We start from the raw sequence: 23,300 nt of genomic DNA, 5'->3' as shown, positions 1-23,300 counted from the left end.
TGTGTGTGTATTAGATTGAACTGGCTTCCTTTGAGTTAGATATAAAGAATAGATTGGCTGTAATCAGCATACTGGTGGCACTGGGTACTTAAACACCAGATAACCTTTTCCAGCATTGGGGAATTAACAGAACCATAAAAGCCTCAAAAGCCAATGGCTAGGGCAGTGAACAGGAATCTCCCAGTACCATTTCTGTGCTTGTCCCATTAAGAAGGATAAGAGCCATTATAGCACAATGCTTCCATGTCCCATCCCAGAAAGATATCCTGATCAATAGTATCATAAGTTGCCGAGGGGTCCTCCACAACCAATAGGGAAATACTTCTTCTGTCTGCCTCCTGTTAGGTCATCCCAAAAGGTCACCAGATCAGTCTGTCTTCCATAATGGGGCCTTAAAAACCTGTTTTAGATAATCAATTTCATCTGGCAATCCCTGGATCTTGGAGGCCTCTGTATGTTCCAGTACCTTGCCCAAGTATGGATATTAAAGATGGGTCAGTAATTACGCAGTTTTGTGCAGTTCAATATACTGTTGGCCCTCCGTTTGCAACCCCCCCCCCCCCATGCAAACAGAGGCTTGCGGATATTCAAGCCTCATAGGCTTGAATGGGACACCTATTGAAGACAATGGAGGTTGCCCCTCTGCAGGTAATCGAGGGCAGGGATCCCAGACCCACAAGTTAGGAGAGGTGACTGTACATCTTACCACCACCTCTTTTAGGCAGGAAGGAACCCATTTCCCTTACCCACTTTGCCAGTTGTCATCCACCACCCCATCACTTTATGAGCTAGGGAAAACAGATCCAACAGGTATGTAGAGCCTTTCACCTCTCCAAGAATCCTGTCTATATTCTCTGGCTTCTCAAACTGAAACGAATCCAGTTACATAAGACCTGCAGTGGCCAATGTGTCAGCCAGTTGACATTTGTTAACTACAGCATACAATTCAGAGTAGATCCAAGCAACTAGATTTGCTTTGACTGTTCAGTGCTTTGCTTTGTTTTCATGTGGGCTAGAGCAGTGATTCCCAAACTCTGGTCCTCCAGATGTTTTGGACATGAGCTCTCAGAAGCCTCATCCATCTTGTTCAATGGTCTGGGATTCTGGGAGCTGAAGTCCAAAACACCTGGAAGGCCAGAGTCTGGGAATCACTGTGCTAGAGTGTAGTAGGCCTCGATCGAATATTTGATGTTACTAACATGCAGAATCCAGTGTTTGTATTGGCCCTTGAAGTCTCTTCCAACTCTATTATTCTATAGGTGTTTATCAGACGAGCTCTTAAAGAGGTACTATTCCAGTGTGACTCCTCTAGCTGCCTCCTGTTGCATGCTGGGATTGGCAGTTTTAAGGAGGGGTATTTAGAATTCTCAGGCAGAGAAGTTCAGCTCCTTAAAACTGCCAATCCCAGCATGCAACAGGAGGCTGCTAGAGGAGTCACACTGGAATAGTACCTCTTTAAGAGCATAGTGTGATAAACATCTATGATTCTATGATCTCCCAAGGCAGCTCCGCTGGATGACTCTGTTCTACAATGATGGTAAGGAAGAATTATTTCTTCACCACTGCTGTAAGATGAACCAGTATAGCTGGTTGCTTCCGACACCATAATGTTAATGTCATCATAAACTTACCCAGAATTTTCAGTCCAATTGGATGCAGGCTGAGAAGGGAATGGAGAAACAAAAAAAGAAGGAGATGGAGAAGATAGGCAATGGAAGCTGAGTGAATGATTAGGCCTTTGGGTGTTTCTTCCAAAGCCTGAGCTAGAAACCCTAGTGAAAAGCATTTTCTATTGTGTGGTATAGAAGGGAAAAAAGGATGGAGACAAGAAAGTAAAAAATAAACTCAAGGTTGAGGAAGTTTATAAAGTTTGAAATGAATAAGATAAGGGAAAGACGAGGAAGCCAGTAAAGAACAAATATTAAAGAAAAGGAAGCAGTCAGAGCAAAATACATCTACAGTGTAACTCCCCTTTTCTATATGGCTAATGGTTATACCATGTAGCTGGGCACCAGAGACTCCAAAACAACTGCTGCTGTGCAGATATCTAAAGTTTATTTCAGCATTGGGAAAATATTTTATATTTGCTTTCCTGGGGCTTGTATTGCCTGCATTGATTCTAATAGACATATGTGTGTTTTTAACTAGAAAAAAATGAGTGTCAAGCCTTTGAAATAGAAGTGCGAAAGGCATCCATAAATAAATAGCTTACCCAGCTCTTTTGCTGTACAGTTTTTAAACATTGTGTTTATTTTAGGTATCCTTTCACATTCATCTTCTCAATAGATTGCCTAGTATTTTAACAGTTTATCCATTCTTGACCAAAATTTATTGGGGGCAGAATATGTATCTGCTCTGATTCCAGCTGCTGACATATAGTTGCAAAGCCTTTGGCATTTAGTTCCATTCTGTTCCCCTTATGTAATATCACATTTCTGTAGGTGATAAGATTTCTGTAACATCTGAGAAAATGCAGCCAGCAGTGAAGTTTATTTCAGACCACTTCCTTGGATGTACTTGAAAGTAGGTCATTTTTCTCCAGTGTGAATTACAGTAGGTTTCTCTACAGGGAACATTTAGTATATAGACTACAGATACAAGGAAAGATGTTTCCACTAGATTTTCCTCTGATTAGAAGTGTTTCTCAGGTTGGGGGTGAGCCTACAGTTATTAAACTTGTTGGAAGAGTATTTCCAAGACTGGAAACTACAGTCAATAAAAAGAGCTGATTATGATCATGATATCATATACATTCTTCCCACACTTAAGGAAATATTTAGTCAGAGGCACTATATGTTATGTTGAAGAGCTCATAGACCATTTCACTGCATAACCATTTCTTTTGAACAGGTGTTAATACAGATGTGCCTTCAAGTCACCTGACAATTTAGGACAACCCCATGAATTTCCTACAGTTTTCCTAGAGAAGGATTACTCAGAGGTGGTTTACCATTGTCTTCCTCTGAAATACAGCCTAGATCTGATATTCCCTATCAAGTACGAAACCAGGCCTAGCCCTTCTTAACTTCCAAGAGCAGACAGGATCTTGTGGCCTTTAAGGAAGGAGAGCATATTTCCATGTTAATTCCTTCCCTTTTGATGTCAGGAAGATGTCAGAAGGAAATTTGGGTAAGGACTGGAAAATATTGTGAATGTATGCATTAACAGAATGCCTAATTTGAGATTATTTCCCTCACCTTTTAATTGTGAGAAACAGATCTTTATGATTTCAGGGGACAGACTGTCAGAACTTGTCCAGCCAGCCCTATGGCCTGTCTTACACTTTCCCCCTAATCAAAACAAACTTGTTAACCAAACTGAGTTAACTGGAAGAAACATGGAAAATGTACAATATTTACATTCAAATATGTCAAATAACAGCTTATCAGGAGAGCAGTAAGCTGCAACTGGCAAAATCCAACTAATTTCTTGTAGATGACTGAAGGCTTTCATTCATGGACCAGCACAGGCATGGGTTTTTAGCCTTCCCCTCCCTATAGTTGCCTATCCCCCCTTCTGTTTTATGAAAATGAATGAAAAGAGTTTGGGGATTTGTTGGGGAAAAATATGGGTTGTTTTTAATGTTTATCATCCAGTGTTTCTTTTGTTTGTTTCTTACTTGAACAACATATTTTTGTGCAGAACTCCACATTTTTCTATATATAAATCCCTCTGCAACAAATGGAGGATGTTCAAATATGGGGAGGAAATTGTGCAAGAGTTTCACTTATTTTTTATCTTCCTAATCGAGTCTCCTAATTTTCAGGCACCCAATTTTTTGACATGGAATTGAATTCTTATAAATTACCTTTCCTCCACTGCTTGGGAATCTTGCTAATCTCCGAAGCACACAACAACCTTACAAAAGAAAAGAAAAAAGAAAAGAAAGGGGAGGGAGAGAGAGAGAGAGAGAGAGAGAGAGAGAGAGAATGCAGTTAATGATTGGTAGCATTGCAGTACCCCTCCTTTTTTGGCAGATAAAATGGTCTAATCATCTCATAAATGAGTACTCAAAACTTTGGCTAGCATCATTTTGGTGACTTATGCTGGCATTGTGTTGCTACACCAGTCTAAAACACTTTTGGGGTGGTTTGCAGTGTCAGCAGGGGGCTTTAAAACCACCTCTGTCACTTGTGAATTATGTTCTGCGAACCTCTGAATATTTTAGAAACTTTCAGGATAGCTTTCTCTCTTGAGAAATGTGATTCCCTATGATGTACACCCATTGTCCACTTTCAGCCATTTTGTATTACTATTCTGTTGATGTTAATGCCACTGCCAGAACAACTTATGCCAGGGTCGTTACGCCAGCCTACAGTATTGTGGCCTTAGCAGGCTACCTTGTTTTAATGAACAATATACATTGATAATTAATCGGTCCACACACATATACATGATGTTCTGAATACATGTTTCATTTGGATAACGGGTCATAATTCCATAACTGTAGGAATGACTTAGTTTGGCCTAACTGTGCATGCGGTTACTGGGTTTTTTGTTTGTTTGTTTGTTTGTTTGTTTATTTCCTGGGTGGGAATCAGAAATTTAATTTCTTAGGTTGCATCCACACTGCAGAAATAATCCAGTTTTACACCACTTTAACTGCCATGGCTCAATGCTATGGAATTCTTGGAATTGTAGTTGGTTGTGACATCAGAGCTCTCTGACAGAGGCTAAATGTCTCAAAAATTACAGTGCCTAGAATTCTATAGCAGTGAGTCATGGGAGTTAAAGTGGTGTAAAACTGGATTATTTCTGCAATGCAGAGGCAGCCTTAAGGTGATGTTTTTGTACTCATGACTTCCTACAGTATATTGCACTATAGTATGGCATTATATATTGCATCATAGGTTTGAGCATTGGACTATGAGTCTGGTGACAAGGGTTCGAATCCTAGCTGGCCCATGTAAAGCCACTTGGGTAAGTCACACATTCTCAGCCCCAGAGGATGGCAATGGCAAACCTCCTCTGAAGAAACTTTGCCAAGAAAATACTGTGACAGATTCACCTTACAGTTGCTGTAAATTGGAAACAACATGAAAGGACACAACAACAAAGATTAAATTGCAATTTAAATTTTAGTAGATATTGACTGTAATTTAAATTAGGTTAGCTTTTTTCACAGGCAAAATCAACTTCTTTTGTATCTGTATCCTAAAATATGAAATGACAGGGAACACATGGTCTGTAGTTTATTGGACACAGTTTTGCAATGACATATGTTGTTAAAACTAAAGTATAGTGGGCCCTCATTATCCACTGGGGTTTGGTTCCAGGATCCCCTGTGGATACCAAAATTCGTGGATGCTCAAGTTCCATTAAATACAATGGCATAGTGAAATGGTGTTCCTTATATAAAATGGCAAAATCGAGGTTTGCTTTTTGTAATTTATGTACTGTATTTTGAAATATTTTCAAGTTGTGGATGCTTGAATCCATGGATAAAAAAAATCTGTGGATATGGAGGACTGACTGTACAGACATATTAACCATATCCCCATGCACCCTTGTCATTACTAGCTTGCAGTCTTCTTTGGAATGATTGTTGTCATAGTGTATCACTTTTGCATCCCTCTAGTGGGCTAGATTATTAAAAATCTGCCTAAAATATGTCTAATTCCCCCAAAAATCTTCATGTTTATTTCATGTCTTATTTACAGAGCATTTTAACTCATTTTAGGACTGCAAAAGTTTCCATTAGTCTCAGCCAGTTGGTCAGTAGTCAGGAATTCTAAGTGTTTTAGTTCACCAAGAAGGTGAAAGCTGGACTAAGAAAAGTTAATTCTTGGTCCTCCGGGATATTTAAAGATATGTAAATTGGGTTCTGTACTCTCATTTTTAGAAAACTTAAATCACATCTATTATTCTTCCCTCCATAACAATAACAGCCAATGAAAAGTCGTATACCATCCCTGTGATAGTTGTAGGTGCTGTGACACTTATACTGAAATGCATCAAAGTACTAATACACAAGATACCATTTTGTGTTGTCTATGGGTCCTTACAGTCACTGAAATGTTGTTTAAGCTACACACACACAAGAATATAATACCAAGATGACATAAAAAGACAATAGAAGCAATACACAGAAGAGCTATATAAAATGGAAGAAGGGATGAAAAACAACAGTCTTGCCCATTCTGCCTCTTCACCTGTAGTCTTTATGAACAAATGCAGAGTTCATGTGGTTTGCCTGTAGCATGCATGTTATTCTCATCACTCACATGGAAAGATAGTTGATTGCAGAGTGTGTAGGAGATGTTCCATTTCTTCCAGAGATTGTAATTTAACTGGGGAAAAGGCAAGAATTGCCTGATAGAAATGATGGGGAAATGCCATTCCCTGCAAAAATCACATCCTTTCACTCTGGGTTGTAATAATGCAAGAATCCCATCCTTTCTGTGGAAAGCTGAATAGTGTTCCTACCTTCCACAAACTAAGGTGAGATTTTTCCAGTTTTCTCTTATCTCCCTCCAGAACACTTTAAGCCCTCGTAAATACCACTGTTTCAAGGGTTCAGTATATCTGTACTTTTTAAAATCTGAGCAAAGTAAAATTAATGCTGTTAACTATAGCCCGGTAGAGACGGGCGATTAGTGATGTACTCCCGGCAAACTAGGGCTAGATGAGGCTGGGCATCTACATACCAAGCAGCCCTAGTCCTCAAGAAGGCCGCCATCATGGCTCATCCCCGTCTACATGGGTGGTGCCATGATAGCGTGAGCGTGGTGCAGCACCCAAATTGCGCTGGCCAGAAGTGATGCAATCTGGGCACACGAGTGTGCCAATCACATCCCTTCCAGGAAGCTGCGCCCTTTGGTTGCTGCGGCAGTGATGCGGGGCAAAGACAGGTGGCACGGTGCTGCTCTTCTGTTGAGCCCCTATATATGCTTAACAATATTCTTTTTACCATTCCCACACAGTTTTTTAGAACTGTATGAGAAATGATCCCCCACATTCTCTCTCTGTCTCTCATTATTAATTGTAATAACAACCTAAGAAAGGTGGACATATAAGATGCAAAATGTATTGTATTTGATATGAACATAGTACAATCATACAGTTGGAATGCTATGACTTCATATTGTCAGACAGCTCTTCCTAATGTTTAGTCTACGTAATTTTTCTTGTAATGTGAACCCATTGCTTCAGGTCTTGCCCTTCAGAGCAAAAGGATACCAGATGGTTCCATCATCTATGTAAGGACATTTCACATACTGAATATAACTCTTATACTGGTGTAAGCTGGTTTCTTGGAAGAGGCTGAGGAACTGCTTGCTCAAAGAGCTGTATCAAGAATATATATTTTTCATTTTGTTAACATTATGGTAGTATTGTCAGAATACCCTTGATGCATATAGCTCTTAATTTGCATAACACAATGACTGATTATTCTGAGAATATTTTTTCAACAGAAGGTCAAATAGAAATACATAAAAACAGCAGAACCTGTTCTTTTTCACCACTTTGCATTCTGTGTAACTATTACAGCCTTGGAGGATTGATGAACACAAGTCAAAATATATTAAAAATTTAAATTCCATCAAGGTACTCTAACCTAATTATATATAAAGTATCACTGTGATGGCTTGATTGACAAGTGGCAAATGTGCTCTGAAGAAAGCCCAAAGACATCTCCCTCTGGAAAACATAATGTGAACTAATATATCAGCTGTTGGCATTAGTTTTATTAGTTTTTCTGGTCAATTCATTTGCGTCTGCCAGAATTCTGGGAATTTTATAGCACAGGCTGTTCAGTCCATTTTCATAATACATAGTTCATTAAAAGTCTGTCCAGTGGTCAAAAACAGCAGCAAAAGTGTCAAAGGTAAGAAAAAAGAAAAGTCAAAATGTATTTGGTCGCAATTACAAAGGAAGGAAGGAAGGGCATGATACTAGCAAAGTGTTGTACCTAATCCTATGAATGACTATGCTTAGAGGGTATCACTTTTGGGTGGAGATGCCAGGGGTTGAACCTGAGATGAGATAAGAGTACTACAGATGACATGTGAAATGGGTAGAGAATCCTTTGCATCCAAAATACCAAGCTATGACCCTTTCGTGGATGGCATCATCCATTATTTGCACTCAGTAAAAACTAAAACCACCACCCTATTTTTAAGATTTCCACAAAACAGATTTTTACTGTAAAACAAGCTTTTTTTATGTACTCTGTCAGAGTTTTGCAGAGCATAGGAAATTGTCTTATGCTGAGCCAAATGATCTATCCTACTATAGTCAACTCTGACTGGCAGTGACTCTCCATTGTTTTAGGGAGGGTTCTTTCTCAGAGCTATCTGGGGATCCCAGGTGCTCTTTGATGGTCTCCCATCTACATAGTAACCAGATGTACTTCCAAAATCAATTAAGATCAGGGTATTCAAGGCTGGATACTTACACCTCACCTACCAGCTAAAATTCGTATGGCACCTACCTGGATGATTTTTCTATGGCCAAAATTTAATCAGCCTAGTTGCTCTTTGAAGCTACAGTGGTGCTTTTTTGTATGGGTTTTCCTGCCTATCTAATGTGTTGGTACACTTTGAAACCTTAGTTTTTTGTTTTCCCTTTAATAGGCCTAGTCAAGTATTGATCTTTTTTCCTGCTTATAACCCTCTTGTAACCAAACTACATATGACACTAACACATCACAGCAAATACCATGAATCTTACTAGTTGTATTGACACATGTAGCATCATGTGAACTTTGACTCTTGGCTTTTAATAGTTGCTTTTTTAAAATCTCCTCTCCATCCTCCAGGTCTTACGTTCCATTTTCACTGTTTTGAATGTTTTTGTGTGAACTGTAGGCTGGATAGCACAGCTACTGTAGAGACCAGCACAAACCTCTTGAGCAGCTCTTCTAGCTCCAGCCTTCCTATTTGAGTGGATGCTCTTATCTTGGTTGAATTTCAGTTAATGTTGCATGCTCAAGAGCTGAGATTGGAGAAGGAAAGTATCATACTGCCAAAAACTACCTTTTTTAACATGGAGTTCAGTGGACCTAAGCTTGTAGAAAAGAGTGTATATCTGATTTCTTATATTTGGAACTATTGAAAGCCAAAGAGTCTTTCATACCTGCAAACCTGGAGGTCTTGATTCCTTTTCTAAAGATGTTCTCTCTGACTCAGGCTTTAGCTGATCCTGAGAAGAACATTTATTTGCAGAAATATGTAATTATATTCCTTAAATTGTCATATCCAGTCACTTATAGTAAGGAAATGTAATTAATAGGCACACTCACATGTCAAAATGTCATTTTTAAAAACTTGGTATTGATATTTCCATAAAGTTTAGATCAGGCAAATATAGAAAGAAAATTCAAGCCATCTATACATTTCTTTAGAATATTCCAAGATTTAAGTGAATCATTAGCACAAAAAAGGGAGCCAAGATATACATTTATATTGACTTTAGCTACAGTCTCTCTTCACACTTCAGCTGCTATAGTAGAAGAGGTGATATACTATTTCCATTCTTGAAAATGAATTTACCAAAGTCAATATCTTTGCAACCAATCCAAAAGCATTTTCTTTCCCTTCCCTTCAGCTCTTATTTTCTCATTAGTTTGAGCCAAGCAATAGCTGCAGACTGTATAAGCTTCAAAACATCTTGAGACCTGTATTTTGCATACAACATTATACTGTATGTCTGTGTGTGCACATGTGTAGTGGCATCAAAATTTGATTATATGCAGAACATAATCTCAGTACTCCACTATCCTTGCTAAACAGTATATTGCAAGAATGTTCCAATTGATATTCTGAGTGGTATATTTCTCTTCAGTCATCTTCCTGAATACTGTTTCAACTAGAAGATGATCAGAATACTGAACTGAATCAAAATGTATACATTAAATTGCTTATTCAAATGTCTGGCTTTGATGTTGGTACAGAATTTAAATAGCAGGCAGCATATCCTGCTTAATGTTCGATGAGTAAGAGATGCCACTAACAGCAGAGATTATAAATGCATGCAACATGCTGCAAATGTGAAAGAATGCAGATTTTAGCTATTAGTTTGTACAGCTATATTTGCATAATATCTCAATATAGGCTGCATGCCATTCCTTGCAAGAATATTTATTAAACATATTAATGTTAGTATTGTTCATTCATAAAATCTCAAAATTATCTGTGTTGGTTTGTGAAAATAAATGCCATGGCTACTGAATTTTTTGAGGATTTAGTAGAACTCTAAACATACCCAGCAAGGCTGTTGGGAATGAACTTGTATTTGAGAGAGCTCTTCCTTTCCCCTGCCTGGGACCTTATAAGTCACTGCTGGAAGAAAGAAACAGGTCAACATAATCCAGGATTAGTTTGAAATTTTTAGTGCCAGCTGCATAGTGGTCATTCTAGGGTGCTATTATAATAATAGTGTATCCCAACCTCTTATCTTAAACCTCTTCCCTAAATTCAAGATATCTCATGGCTATAATTAACTCAAAACCCTTACCCTAATTTTTTTTTTGTCATTGTTATTGTATGTGATGCAGAGCTTGGAATGGTCTTGATTTACTCTGATTCAGATCAAGCCTTTTAATAAGTCCAATGTAAGTGTTACTTGCATTAAGCAAACAAACCCTAGAAGCTAAGATGATTAAACTGAGGCTGTCATACTTAGGTTGTATCATGAGAAAACATAACTCACTTTGGATAGACTTAATCAAGGAGACCATGACCCGTCCCTGAGTTTACAAAATTTGAGGGAAACAGTTGAGGACAAGGTGACTTGGAAGTTGAAGTCAACTTGAGAGCAGTTAATAACAACAAGGTGTCACATCCTGACAATTCTCCAGAGTTCTGTGCTAACATTTCCTTTCACTTCTTTCATCTGAGCAATGCCATCCACCTTCGTTTTGCCTTCTTTTTCATGATCTTTGTGACTCAAGTCCATGGGTTGTTCTAATAACCACATACAACAAATTTACACAGAATGCTCCTTATTTAAAAAGGTATATGGCTGTAGAAACACCTTACCACAGCCAACCATTTATCTTCTGCACCATTAAGCATATATTATATCCTGCTTGTTTTTAAAATAACATGTTAATCTAATCAGAAATCTAGCTGCAAATACAGCCAGGTGGCATGGGCTAACAACTCCATATTTAAAGGTCTTGTGTGTTCTGTTATGACATTTTTCCTCCTTACATAATTTCTGATCAATACAATAATTTCTTTCCTATGGCAACTCCAGAGAGCATAGATGCTAAAAATAACTCCTCAGTGGGATAAGGAGATTTTAATGTCTGGATTTGCTCTGCCTGGTGTTTTAAGCTTCCAGATTTCTAGTATAACTAGGAGAATATTTTGCTCTCCACCACATTTTAAAGAATTAAATACAGTAACTGGGATTTTATTTTTAAATCCAAAATTGGGAGAATGTATAGGTTAGCACAGTTTGAGTTGGGATTTTCCCTAGCTCATTTGTATGTTTTTATCTTCTGTTACCAATGTTCACATTTTATTGATTTACACATACATCCCTGCACACTGATAACACACAAAGAATTCTCACATAGCCAATTGTACAGACGCATCAAATTTGTATGTGTTTTTTTCAGTATGTCTCATGCCATGATAACTTTATTTTGGTCCTAGACCAGCCTTGATAGAGAATAACTAAGTCTAAATAGGAACGCTAAGGACATCCCCCACAAATGTTACTCTAACCTTTTTGTGTTCCACAGAGCTCTTCCTTTCCCTTGTCTGGAACCTTCTAAGTCACTGCTGGAAGGAAGTTTAAGCACTGCCCCCTTCCAGCTTGGTTACCCAACATTCAAATAATGTTCAAAGAACCATGTCCTGTGGGCTTGCCCTGCATCCTGAAATAGTTTGCATAATACAACCCAGGCTTCTGGAACAGCTATTTGTGTACCTGGGTGGGCAGAGAAGTAAAAAAAAAAAAAAAGGATTGCAAAGTGACCTTGCATCAAGTCCTATTTCCTTCTGATAACAGCCCAAAGCAGTCCATCTGCTAATATTCTGTTAATAATACATCCTTTGATCTTTATAATTTCCCTTATCTTATATGGGTTCTTTGATTTTGCATTAGCACTCATGCTAAATTCATGTAATGTCTCCAAAATGCTTTCAGGTTATTGGATGGGTGATGATATTGGCATTTGAAAAGACATCATTCTAATTTTATTAAATACTATTATTTCTGAATGGCTAAGTGCAAATTCTAAAGACATTTTCTCAAAAATGTTACTCTAGTCTATTTGTGTTCCAGACTGCCTCCCTTCAAGCTCTCTACTGGAGTTCTCATATTAATCAAAACCATTTCCAAGTGTTATTTGCCGTGCTGTGATAATGACATTTATTCCAAGTTGAAAACACTAGAAGTTAACTGTATAGATGCTTATACAAGGTGTTACAAATGAAATAGATTATCAGCCTTAAATAGCTGTATGAGCTTTGCTAGAATGAAAAAAAAAAAAAAAAAAAGATCTGTGAGATCAGATCACCAGCTAGACTATTGTATTGAAAGACTAGCAGTTTAAAAAGATCACAATATCCATGGCAACAGTTACATTTCTCAGCACACAAATAAATATTGCCCTCAAGTTTGTTGTTATGGTTTATAATGGTAACAGCAGCCTCCAGAGCAACCATTTGCTTGGCAGGCAATGTATGGCCACTTTCACCTCTGGCCCTCAGCGCTGCTCACTGGCTATGAATAATAAACATGATTTTTTCCCCATCACTTATCACTGTTGAATTATTTCTGTTACCAGTATAAGATGCACTGCCTTCCCCTGGCAAATGAACATCTGTGCTGCAGATTTAATGTATGTGAAGGAGCATTCTGAAAAAACTGAATGTAACACTTGGCCCTATGACCATGAAGGTTATAAGACAGAACCTGGTTGGGAAAATTTACTCATTTCCAGTAAAGAACACTTTCAAGACAAGCATTTGAAAGGGATGACAAATTTTGTGGCACACTTGGGTGTTATTTAAACACGGTACGTCCAAGACTGAATTTTCATCTTCTGTCCTCCAAAGCTCTTCTCTCCACATAAACACTATGCATTAGTTGATAATGCCTCCATACCCTACTGTCAAGGCACAAATCTTAGAGCAGTGATTCCCAACCTTCCTAATACCATGACGCTGTAATACAGTTCCTCATGTTGTGGTGACCCAAACCCATGAAATTATTTTCATTGCAACTTCATAACTGTAATTAAACAGGTGTTTTCTAATGGTCTTAGGCGACCCCCATGAAAGGGTCATTCGACCCCCAAAGGGGTCTCGATCTACAGATTGGGAATCACTGCCTTAGAGCTTATTTTTTGCCTATTCTCTTTTGCTTTCTGGTTTCATTCCATTTCTATGTCATGTCACTTCTTACCTGCTCTCACTTCAACATAAACCTGATTCATCCTCTATTCGTCACTGTAATTTAACAACTGTATTATTTTTTCTCTGACCTTATTTTCACATTTGGCCCATTCACTACGCTATCCAAAAATATGCATTCAAAATTAAGACATCTTAAATCTCTATATTGGTTCCCTGTCAACTTCTGCATTGCTTAGTTTTTTTTACTTGGAAAATATTAATACTTTGTTGCTAAAATTATGTAGATTAGAAATCAAACACATATAGGTATATATTTTAATAACATGTACTGTATACTGCAACATCTCAAGCAACACACTGATTCTCAGAATAAATTTAGCAGTTTAGCAGGTGGTCCTTCTTTCTGTTGCACTGGTAGATAGTAATACCTGTTCATATGTGCATAGTATCATTGATTTTTCATTATATATGCCTAAGGAGAGCCAGTGTGGCATAGTGGTTTGAGTATTGGACTATGAATCTGGAGACCAGGGTACGATTCCCAGCTCATTCATGAAACCCACTGGGTGATCTTTACTATGATTAACCAAATCCAAGTGCTCTCTCAGCTTTCCCCAAGAAGTCAGAATTTTTATTATTTTACCTTCCTTAGATCTGTAAGATATATCTACAGCCGACCCTCAATATCCAACCGTCCACTGCTTGAAAAAGTCCCCCAACTGAATAAAATTCCAAAAAGCAAACATTGTTTTTTACCATTTAATATAAGGAACACATTTTATTATTTTATTATTTATTATTATTTTATGTTATTCTATATAATGGGATTAGAAATCCATCGATTTTGCTACTCATGCAGGGTCCTAGAACCAAACCCCAGGGATACTAAATACTATAAGCCCACTGTACAGTACTTACAAGTGCATAGGACGTATATTTCAAAGTCTATACAAATGCATTAGAATGTGTTGCGATTCTCTACAATTATCGTATGGTGTCTTACATGGTCACTGTTTTTGTTGTTGTGTGGCTTCAAATCATTTCAGCCTTCTGGTGATCCTATCATGGGAAAGAGTTGTTCAGAGGTGGCTTGCCATGGCTATCCTCTGAGGCTGAGAGAGTGTGGTTGCCCAAGGGACACTCAGTGGGTCAATACCTTGATAGTCCTTCTGAATGGACATAAAAGATTTTGGATATATCCATCAATTCCATCATTTTTCTTCTGTTTTTCTGCTTTGAGTCATTAACATTTAAAATGCCATCAATCCATTGCTGATCCAATCTTTAAACTTCAAGTTGACTCTCCTTGTGGAATTCAGCTTGAATAACTAGAATGCATAATCAACAAGAGATCCTTAGAGTAGGGGCAAGGATCATAAATCTCTGTGTATTCTCATCGGCATAAATCCACATACTAGAGGGTATATCTTATTTGTAGAAGAATATGCATTGTTTGATATTATGCTGTATAAAGGCTTGTTTTCCTAGAAGAGGGTATAGTAATACAGTGACATGTCATTGTTCACCCAAGGAGCTCAGAACAGAGTAGCATAGTAAGGGCTAAGGTTGAGGTTGAGAGTGTGATGGATCCAAGGTTATTCAGTGCAGGAGTACAAACAGAGATTTGAACCCAGGTCTTTATAGTCTAAGACCAGGGCTCTATAAATAGTATAGCACAATACATATTTTGATCTTGCACAGAGCTTATCGCAGTTTATCTCTAGCCATCTTAAATCAGGCAGCATCCTGATGTTATCAGATGAATTTGGCCACCTAATCTGCCACCTGGGCCCTTCCCCATTTCCAGGAGGGCTATAGTGGCCATTTTCTTAAATCAGAAAACTCTCAGATCCGAAAAGAGCTGGGAGGAGCTCTCCTGGAAACAGGGATGGAACTGGGATGCACCCGGATGGCAGATTAGGCAGCCAAATCCATATGATAAGATCATGATGCTGCCTGATTTACGATTTAAGCCAGCTAGAGGTTAGCCAGTTTTACAAGTGATGCAATAAGTTCCTAAGGTACATCAGGCACTCAGCTATGTCCATATCCATTATCTTAATTCATTTTGTATAGCCATTTGTTTATGTTTATGAGGGATCCTGTAACTAATTTGAAAAATAATGTTCAAATAATTAATGTTTTAACAGTAGGGAGAAAATGTCAGGACTGAAAAGAGAAGAAAGTACAACAACAAATTACTGCTGTCTATAAACCTGTAAGAGAAAGTGTACTCATGATTTCTATGGCTGTTGAAGGTCCTAATGTGCCCCAAAGACTTATGCTGCAGGATGGCCCAAATCATTCATATTAATATTTGGTCTAAGAGTGCCTATCTGTGGCCACTGAGCAGATAGTGCATTCCAAAGACTATTCTGAATCAATCAGTACATTCTTGTGACAATTCAAAAGCCACCTGTTTTCTATATGTCCTAGATATTCTGTTGAACTGTGTGGGAGGATAGACTCCTATGATTTCAAAAGCCGCATGGGAAATGGCAGCCTTGGCACCAATAGAGAGCTCCCTGACCAGTTGCTGCTGAAGGGCAACAGCCACCACGGCTGGTGTGGAGAGCCTCCTTTATATTGTGCCATCTCTGACAGCAGTACCAATAAAGTCAGTCCTCTGTATCCATGGATTCCTTATCCATGGATTCAACCATCCACAGCTTGAAAATGTTATATATAAACCAAAACCTTGATTTTGCCATTTTAATAAGGGGCACCATTTCTATGCCATTGTAGTTAATGGGATTTGATCACCCACTGATTTTGGTGTTCCCAGTGGTGTGGGGTGTCCTGGGACCAAATCCCAATGGATACCAAGGGCCACCTGTACTTTCTGTACCACCAGCCAGACTTACATGGTAAATGGAGAGCTCATTTTTGCTGGTTCACCCATTAAAATGGGGAAGTAAATGTGTTTGTTTTTTTTTTTTTTGCTGCCTCCAGTTACTCACCTGATGCATGCAAGATGTCTTGAATCTAGTAAGCAAGAGAAAAGTGTATGCAGGAACAGATGTGGTGTGCATTAACTAAAACTCTCTTTCTTGGATGGATTGGGCAGTTAGGATCAGTGAGGAGGAAGGCACACATATAAGAAAAGAACACTTGTAGAAGCAGTCTTCTTCTGACTGTTCTGTCTGTGGGAACAATCTGTAAAGTGTTGGGAACAACTGTAAAACTTGAACCTTACACCACCAGGCTTCTGGGATCTATTTTGTTTTCATATTTTCTTTTCATTCTGAGATACCAGCCAAAGCTTAGTGCAAAAGATGATGACTACTACTACTACTACTACTATTATTACTACTATGTCTTCCCCTTCTCCTTTTCATTTATATGCCATTTTCCTCCCACCATGGGATCCAATGTGACTCCCAAATAGAATCAGTTAAAATACTTTAACAATAATTTGAAGCACAATTAAAAACTCCATTATAATATAAAAGCATTTAGAAGCCATACAAAGATTAAAACATAAATAAAACATCTCAGTAAAAACCTTTTCTTCTTACCCGTTAAGAGCCTGCTTTAACAGAAATGCCTGCCTGCCAATGAAAGGACACCATGGAGGAGGTCAGCCTAGCCTACTGCAGATGGGAGTTCCAGAGGATGGGAGCAGCCACTGAGAAGGTGCTCTCTCATGTCCTCACCTGAGAAGGCTGCGTTGGTAGTGGGACATAGAGAAAGCCTTCTCCTGTCGATCTTAAGAGTTCTGGCATGTTTATATTGGGCGATAAGGCCTTTCAGGCAGTCTGGACCTAAGCTGTGTAGGGCTGTATTGGTCATGACCAGGACTTTGAACTGTGCCTGGAAATGAACCAGTAGCCAGTGAAGAGTTTTTACAAGGGAGTTACGTGTTCCTTAAAATTGATCCTGGTCACAATTCTGGCCACAGCATTTTGGACCCACTGAAGTTTCCAAACAGTTTTCAAAGACAGCCCCATGTAGAATATGTTAACAGTAGTTCAAACCACACGTAATCAAGGCATGTGTCACTGAGCCAGATCTGACATCCCAAGGAGTGGGTGCAGTTGGCACACTAGTTTTATCTGTGCAAATGCCCTCCTGGCCACTGCTGAAACCTGGGCATCCAGTACAGAACACCCAAAGCTGTCTCAAACTGGATTATTTCTGCAGTGTGTTTTGGACCATTGAGACTATAGTTTGCCAGAGCAGCTGCCCTCACTGGTTTTGCAGCTGGCTCACTCTTATCAGGGAGAAGAATGGGACACTGGAGATGCTGCAACTAAACTAGTTCCCAGAATTCCACAGCATTGAGCAATGGCAGTTAAAGTGGGTCAAAATGGTTTATTTCTTCAGTGTGGATGCAACCGAAGAGGCTTTGTTAGAGAAACCTCACAGCAGGACGCAATCTGCCCTGCTGGGAGTCCACTAGAGGAAGAGGACAACATGATGGGGATATCTGGTTCCAATCCCTTGCTGTGAAGGGCACCCAGATACAGGGACGGTGGTGAGCCAGCAGGTGACTCAAGCTACAGAAGGCATGTAGGAGCAGAACTACCAACATGTTCACATAGTGTCTTTCAGAGGCCTGCCACACTGCAGACTTAATACAGTTTGACATTGACACTGCATTAGTTGTCATGGCTCCATCCTGTGGAATCCTAGGCTTTGTTGTGTGGTGTGTAAGCCAGCATGGTGTAGTGCAGTGGTCTATTAGACAGAATACGTGTCTTATCAGCATCATTAAATGCAAAGGTGTGTCTTGAAAGCCATTTTGGACTTCAGCTCCCAGAATCCCAGACTTATTGGCCAACAAGGCTGAGGCTTCTGGGAGCTGAAGTCCAAAATCTTTTGTAGGGTGTCCCAGAACAAATGTAGGACATGGTCAAATAAAAAGCACAAACCACTCAGCAGGAATATAAATTTCAGCTTCTTAGCCCTGCTCCAAATGGAGGACGTTTTGGGATTTCCCCTGGAGAGAAGGTGGGAATGTTGGACATGTCCTGGAAAAGGAGGACCTCTGGTCACCTTGAAAGGACATGGCGGAAAATGTAGGACATTCATGGCCAAACAAAAAGCCAAAACCACTCCTGGAACTATAAAATGCATGCTTCTTTAGTCAGGCTCAAAATGGAGGGCGCTTTGGCATTCCTCCTGGACAGAAGAAAGCCATGAAATGGAGGACGCGTCCTGGAAAAGGAGGGCGGCCGGTGCTCCTGGCCTGGGAAGGAGCGCTTCCTTCCTTCCCTCGCTGTCGCTGTCTCTCTCTCCCTGCGCCGTCGCCGCATCATCATCATCATCATCATCGGGGGCGACTCTCTCTCTCTCTCTCTCTCTCTCTCCCTCCCTCTCTCTGCCTGCGACTCGAGTGTCTCGGCGCTCTGCTGGCGCTGCCTGCCCTCCGCCTTGGCTGGCGCTGAGCGCGGCTGAAGGAGGGAAGCGGCGGACGAGGGAGAAGCCTGCGCAGCCAGGCCCCCTCAGCCGAGCGCCGAGCCGGATCCTGAGGAACAATAACAAGGAGAGGCGGCGGCGGCCGAGGCTCCCCCCTTAGCTCCCTCCCTCTGCCCTTCATCCTCCTCCTCTTCATCATGTACGCCTTCGTGCGGTTCCTGGAGGACAACGTCTGCTATGCGCTGCCCGTGTCCTGCGTGCAGGACTTCAGCCCCAAATCCCGGCTGGACTTCGACAACCAGAAGGTCTACACCGTGTACCGGAGCCCGGCCCGGGAGGAAGAGGAGGACGAGGACGAAGAGGAGGAAGAAGAGGAAGAGGAGGAGGAAGAAGAGGGGAGCCCCGGGGGAGAGTGGGGGGCGCAGAGGCACCGTCGACGCCGACACCTCAAGCAGCAGCAGCAGCACCGCAGCCAGCGCCGGACGCCGCTCCACAAGGCCCAGATCCTGGCCCTGGCAGGTGAGTGAGCCCCGGAGGAGGAGGAGGGGGGGGATGGATGGATGGAGGACGGGGGAGGACAGGCCACTTAAAAGCTCCCCGGGGTTGGAAGAGGAAGAGGAGGAGGAGGGAGGGACAAGCCCCCTTTGTGTGACAGCAGTGAGGGTCTCTGTGTGTGGTGGTTGTGTGTGTTGTTGTTGTTGCTGAGGGTGGGGCTTGCTAGGAGGAGGAGGAGGAGGGAAGGCCTAGCCCAAAGGAGGGTACTCCGGGGGGGGGGGGAGGGAGGATACGGCCTCTTATGAGTCCTAAATATATACACACACACACAACGCTCGTAGATGTGTAAGTCCGTGCCCCTTAGTCATGCTCAAAATGGAGGGCATGAACAGGTCAAAGGTGGAAATGTTGGAAAGTGTAAATCCGTGCTTCTTAGCCGGGCGCAAAATGGAGGACATGGCCAGATCAAAGGTACAAATGTTGCAAAATGCAAATCCATCCTTCTAAGTCTGGCTCAAAACAAAGGGCATGGCCAAGTCAAAGGTGGAAATGTAGAAAAGTGTAAATCCACGCTTCATAGTCAAGCTCAACATGGAGGACGTTTCAGGAAAAATAGAGGACATGACCAAGTAAAAGACCAAAGCACTCCTAGAAATGTAAATCCATGCTTCTTAGCAAGGCTCAAAATGGAGGGCATGGCCAAATCAAAAGTGAAAATGTAAATCCATGCTTCTTAGTCAGGTTCAAAATGGAGGGCATGGCCAAACGAAAGCAAAAACACAGAGAAATGTAAATCCATGCTTTTCAGTCAGGATGTTCCAGGATAATGGAAGACATGACCTGATCAAAGCTAAAAAACACACTCAGAACTATAAATCTGCTCTTCAGTCTGGCTCAGAATTGAGAACAGTCAAGAAAAATGGAGGACATCCCCAACTCAAAGCTAGAAACAACTCATAGAAAAGTAAATTCATGCTTCTTATTCATGTTCCAGATGGAGGACATTTTGGGATTCCTCCTGGACAGAAAGCGGAAATCGAGGACACATCCTGGAAAAGGAGGGCATTTGGCCATGCTGCCTGACAGACACAGCTCTCCTTCTTTTCATTTCAAGTATTTATAAACTGCTTTTCTTCTGCCGCAAAGGCACTCAAAGGGTCTTAGTAATGGCTTGGCATATTCTGGCCTCATACCTGTTCCCCCTTCCATTTTTTAGGGGCTCCAGCAGATGTGGACCAATGGTGGGGGGAGGGAAGAGGTGCAGGTAAAGAAGAAATGGGTGCCTGGAAGCACCTGGGTTAAAGGGGGGTGGGGAGGAAACGTGAGAGAGGTAGCCGGAAAACAAGCATGGAATCAAGGAGGTCTTTTTGTGGGATGGCTGGCCTGGGCCTCCCATTAAATGAACATCTGGCAAGGTTAGGATGGAAAGGACAGGTGAAGTGACAAGTGATGGGCTATTTGGAGCTGCTGTGGTCATCTAGGCATCATGAGAGCCAGAGTGGCATAGTAGTTTGAGTTTTGGACTAGGACTCTGGAAACCAGGGCTCAGCCACATAAACCCAGTGGGTGACCTTGGGTAAGTCACACATCCTCAGCCTTGGAAGAAGGCAATGGCAAACCCCTTCTGAACAAATGATAGGTTTGCCTTAGGGTCAGCATAAGTTGGAAAAGACTTGAAGGTACACAATAACAACGAATGGGCATCTAGGTACCAGAAGAGCCCCTGGTTGAATCAAATCCCTAGCCCATGTTGCCTTATTTTCCATAAGGGCAGACACAATATTCCTAAGAAATTATCAAGCAGCACTAGGAGGTGACCACATTGTTGTTTGCCCCTCTTCCAGCAACTGTTCACCATGGATATAGCGCACCAGAATATGGATGTTCTGCTTAACATGGGTAATAGCAATTGCTAAACACAATAATTGGTTTAACTTTTCAAAAAAGACTGTTTGAGCCAGTAGCCTTTGCTACATCTTCTGGCAGTGAGTTCCATACATAAAATATATGGAAGAATACTTTTTTGCCTTTCCTGGATCTGCTGCCAATGGATTGCACTTCATGACTCTTGACTTGTAGTGTTATTTTAGTGGGTATATAGCGGTGATGGTGAGGAGAAAGACTCACTTCTGACTATAGATTTTTGTGGGTTCAGAGACTATGCCAGCTACAGATGCTGGTGAAACGTCAGGAACAAACTCTTCTAGAACATGGCCACATAGCCCCCCCAAAAACCCACAAAAAACTATGGATGCCGGCCATGAAAGCCTTCGATTTCACATCACTTCTGTCTGTTTACTCCTGTTTACTCCATACAAACCTCTATCCATGATGAACATGGGACTTGTTAATTCAACAATTCTGTATCCTGTGATTCAAGCTTTCCTAGATGCATGTAAGACTCTACAAAGAGTGAGGACGAAGAGAAGAGGTGATACTAAGTGTTTCCTTTGCTAGACCAGATATAGTGAGATTCACAGTCTTCCCAGTACCTTAAATAGCTTTAACAAAAAGTTGTGAAGCATGGATTAGAATCATAGAGTAGAAAGAGACTACAGGGACCATGGAGTCCAGCTGTCTGCCAAGCAGGGATACCAGTCAAAGCACCCCCAACAGATGGCCATCCAGATCTGTTTAAAAACCTCCAAAGAAAAAGACAACAACCCACATATTCCACTGTCAGCAGCTCTGACCATCAGGAGGTTCCTTCTGAGATTTAGGTGGAATAATTTTTCCTTTAGTTTGAATCCATTGCTCCGTGTCCTAATTTCTGAAGCCATGGGAAACAAGCCTGTTCCCTCTTTGATATGACATCCCGTCAGATATTTCAACATGACTGTTGTGTCCCCTCATAACCTTTTCATCAAGCTAAACATTCCCAGCTCCAGACCCTTCGCCATTTTGGCCACCCTCCTCTGGACATGTTCCAGCTTGTCAACATCCTTCTTGAAATTAGTTTTCCATAGCCATGATTGATAAATACAATGGGAGCTACAGACTTCTAAATACCAGACACTGGAGACTACAAACCAACAAACAAAGGCCTGGATGTATTTGATCTATCTCATGAGCTTCTATGGTATGGTGGCCTTAATCCAACTCAGGCAGGTTGTTCATATGTTCATCCTTCACATTTGCGGCTTTGACTTTTGCAGATTTGATTATTCACAGATTTGATTAATATGCTCTTTCTAGGAATCTCTAGGTCTTCCAGAGAAATTCTGCTGGAAGTTGACCATAGAGTTGCACTGGAGGACCTAAAGATTCCTAGAGGAAACACTTCTCTAGGCAATGTCTTCAGCTGACTTGACACTGTTATCTTAGAGAAGCTATGAAGGCCTACTGTGACTTATTTGCAATGCATGATTTGAAGTACAGTGGTTCATATCCATCACAACTTAGCCAGCACTATTATAGTAGTTAATTGACAATTGTCCCTAGATTATTGTCTGATCATTTCCATAGTCCATGACCCAGGAAGGAGATATTAGTTTTAGCTACTTGGTCTGTGATACTGTTTCCCAGATAGGATGTTAGATTGACTGCTGCAACGTGATTGTAGATGCTTTTAAATGACACTGACTGTCTAGATGAGGTTTTATTTTGGATCCCCCCCCCCCCCCCCAAAACAAGAAACTTCTTAAAGTTAGAAAATAGTGTGGTTTTAATAGCTTCTATACATGTCTTTGTGGCTTCAGTACCAACAGCTCACTTATCCTGTTGAACCAACTTGCTGGGACTGAAGTTGGTAGTTTTGCTTTCTGGTGATTCCATTTTTAAGTGGCAAGTGGATTCTAGAAGGGAATTGTTTCACTGGAGGAAAAAGGACTAGTAAACTAAAACTCAGTGGAGCCTTTGTCAGTAAGTTGCCCATCTGACTAAAGAGATTGTACACCGCATTAAGGATTAAGTTTACAATTTGGGAGTGCTATCAGATCCAGTGTTTAACTTCAGACATCCATGTCGTGGAACGAATATTTTTCACTTGCCCCAGTACTTCCTAGCTAGAGGCATAGTGGCCAAGACCATTCAAGCCCTAGTGATATCCATGAGTGACCATTGCTGAGCATTGTATGTGGTGCTGGCATCAATGTCTTCCCCAAAACTTCAGCTGTTCTGTTCCGCTAA

The 23,300-nt window shown here is 40.8% G+C and overlaps 2 protein-coding genes across 3 annotated transcripts in view; both read left to right on the top strand.

Annotated features, from left to right (window-relative positions):
- LOC121927909 (cytosolic carboxypeptidase 6-like) overlaps nt 1-23,300 on the top strand; it is an 827,289-nt gene that overhangs the window by 334,083 nt on the left and 469,906 nt on the right. The gene's annotated exons all lie outside the window — the stretch shown is intronic.
- Nucleotides 18,771-23,300, top strand: part of BEND5 (BEN domain containing 5) — a 48,554-nt gene continuing 44,024 nt past the window's right edge. The window contains exon 1 of one of the 2 annotated variants that reach the window (XM_042461945.1): nt 18,771-19,196. In XM_042461945.1, coding sequence (XP_042317879.1) covers nt 18,875-19,196 — 322 coding nt within the window. In that variant the 5' untranslated portion in view covers nt 18,771-18,874. The remainder of the gene's footprint in view (nt 19,197-23,300) is intronic. The other variant, XM_042461946.1, reaches the window with a different exon arrangement.

This window comes from Sceloporus undulatus, chromosome 4 (assembly GCF_019175285.1).
Source record: "Sceloporus undulatus isolate JIND9_A2432 ecotype Alabama chromosome 4, SceUnd_v1.1, whole genome shotgun sequence".
NCBI lineage: Eukaryota > Metazoa > Chordata > Lepidosauria > Squamata > Phrynosomatidae > Sceloporus > Sceloporus undulatus.
Note: the sequence above shows the minus strand (reverse complement) of the source record. Positions and strands in the feature narration are given on the sequence as shown.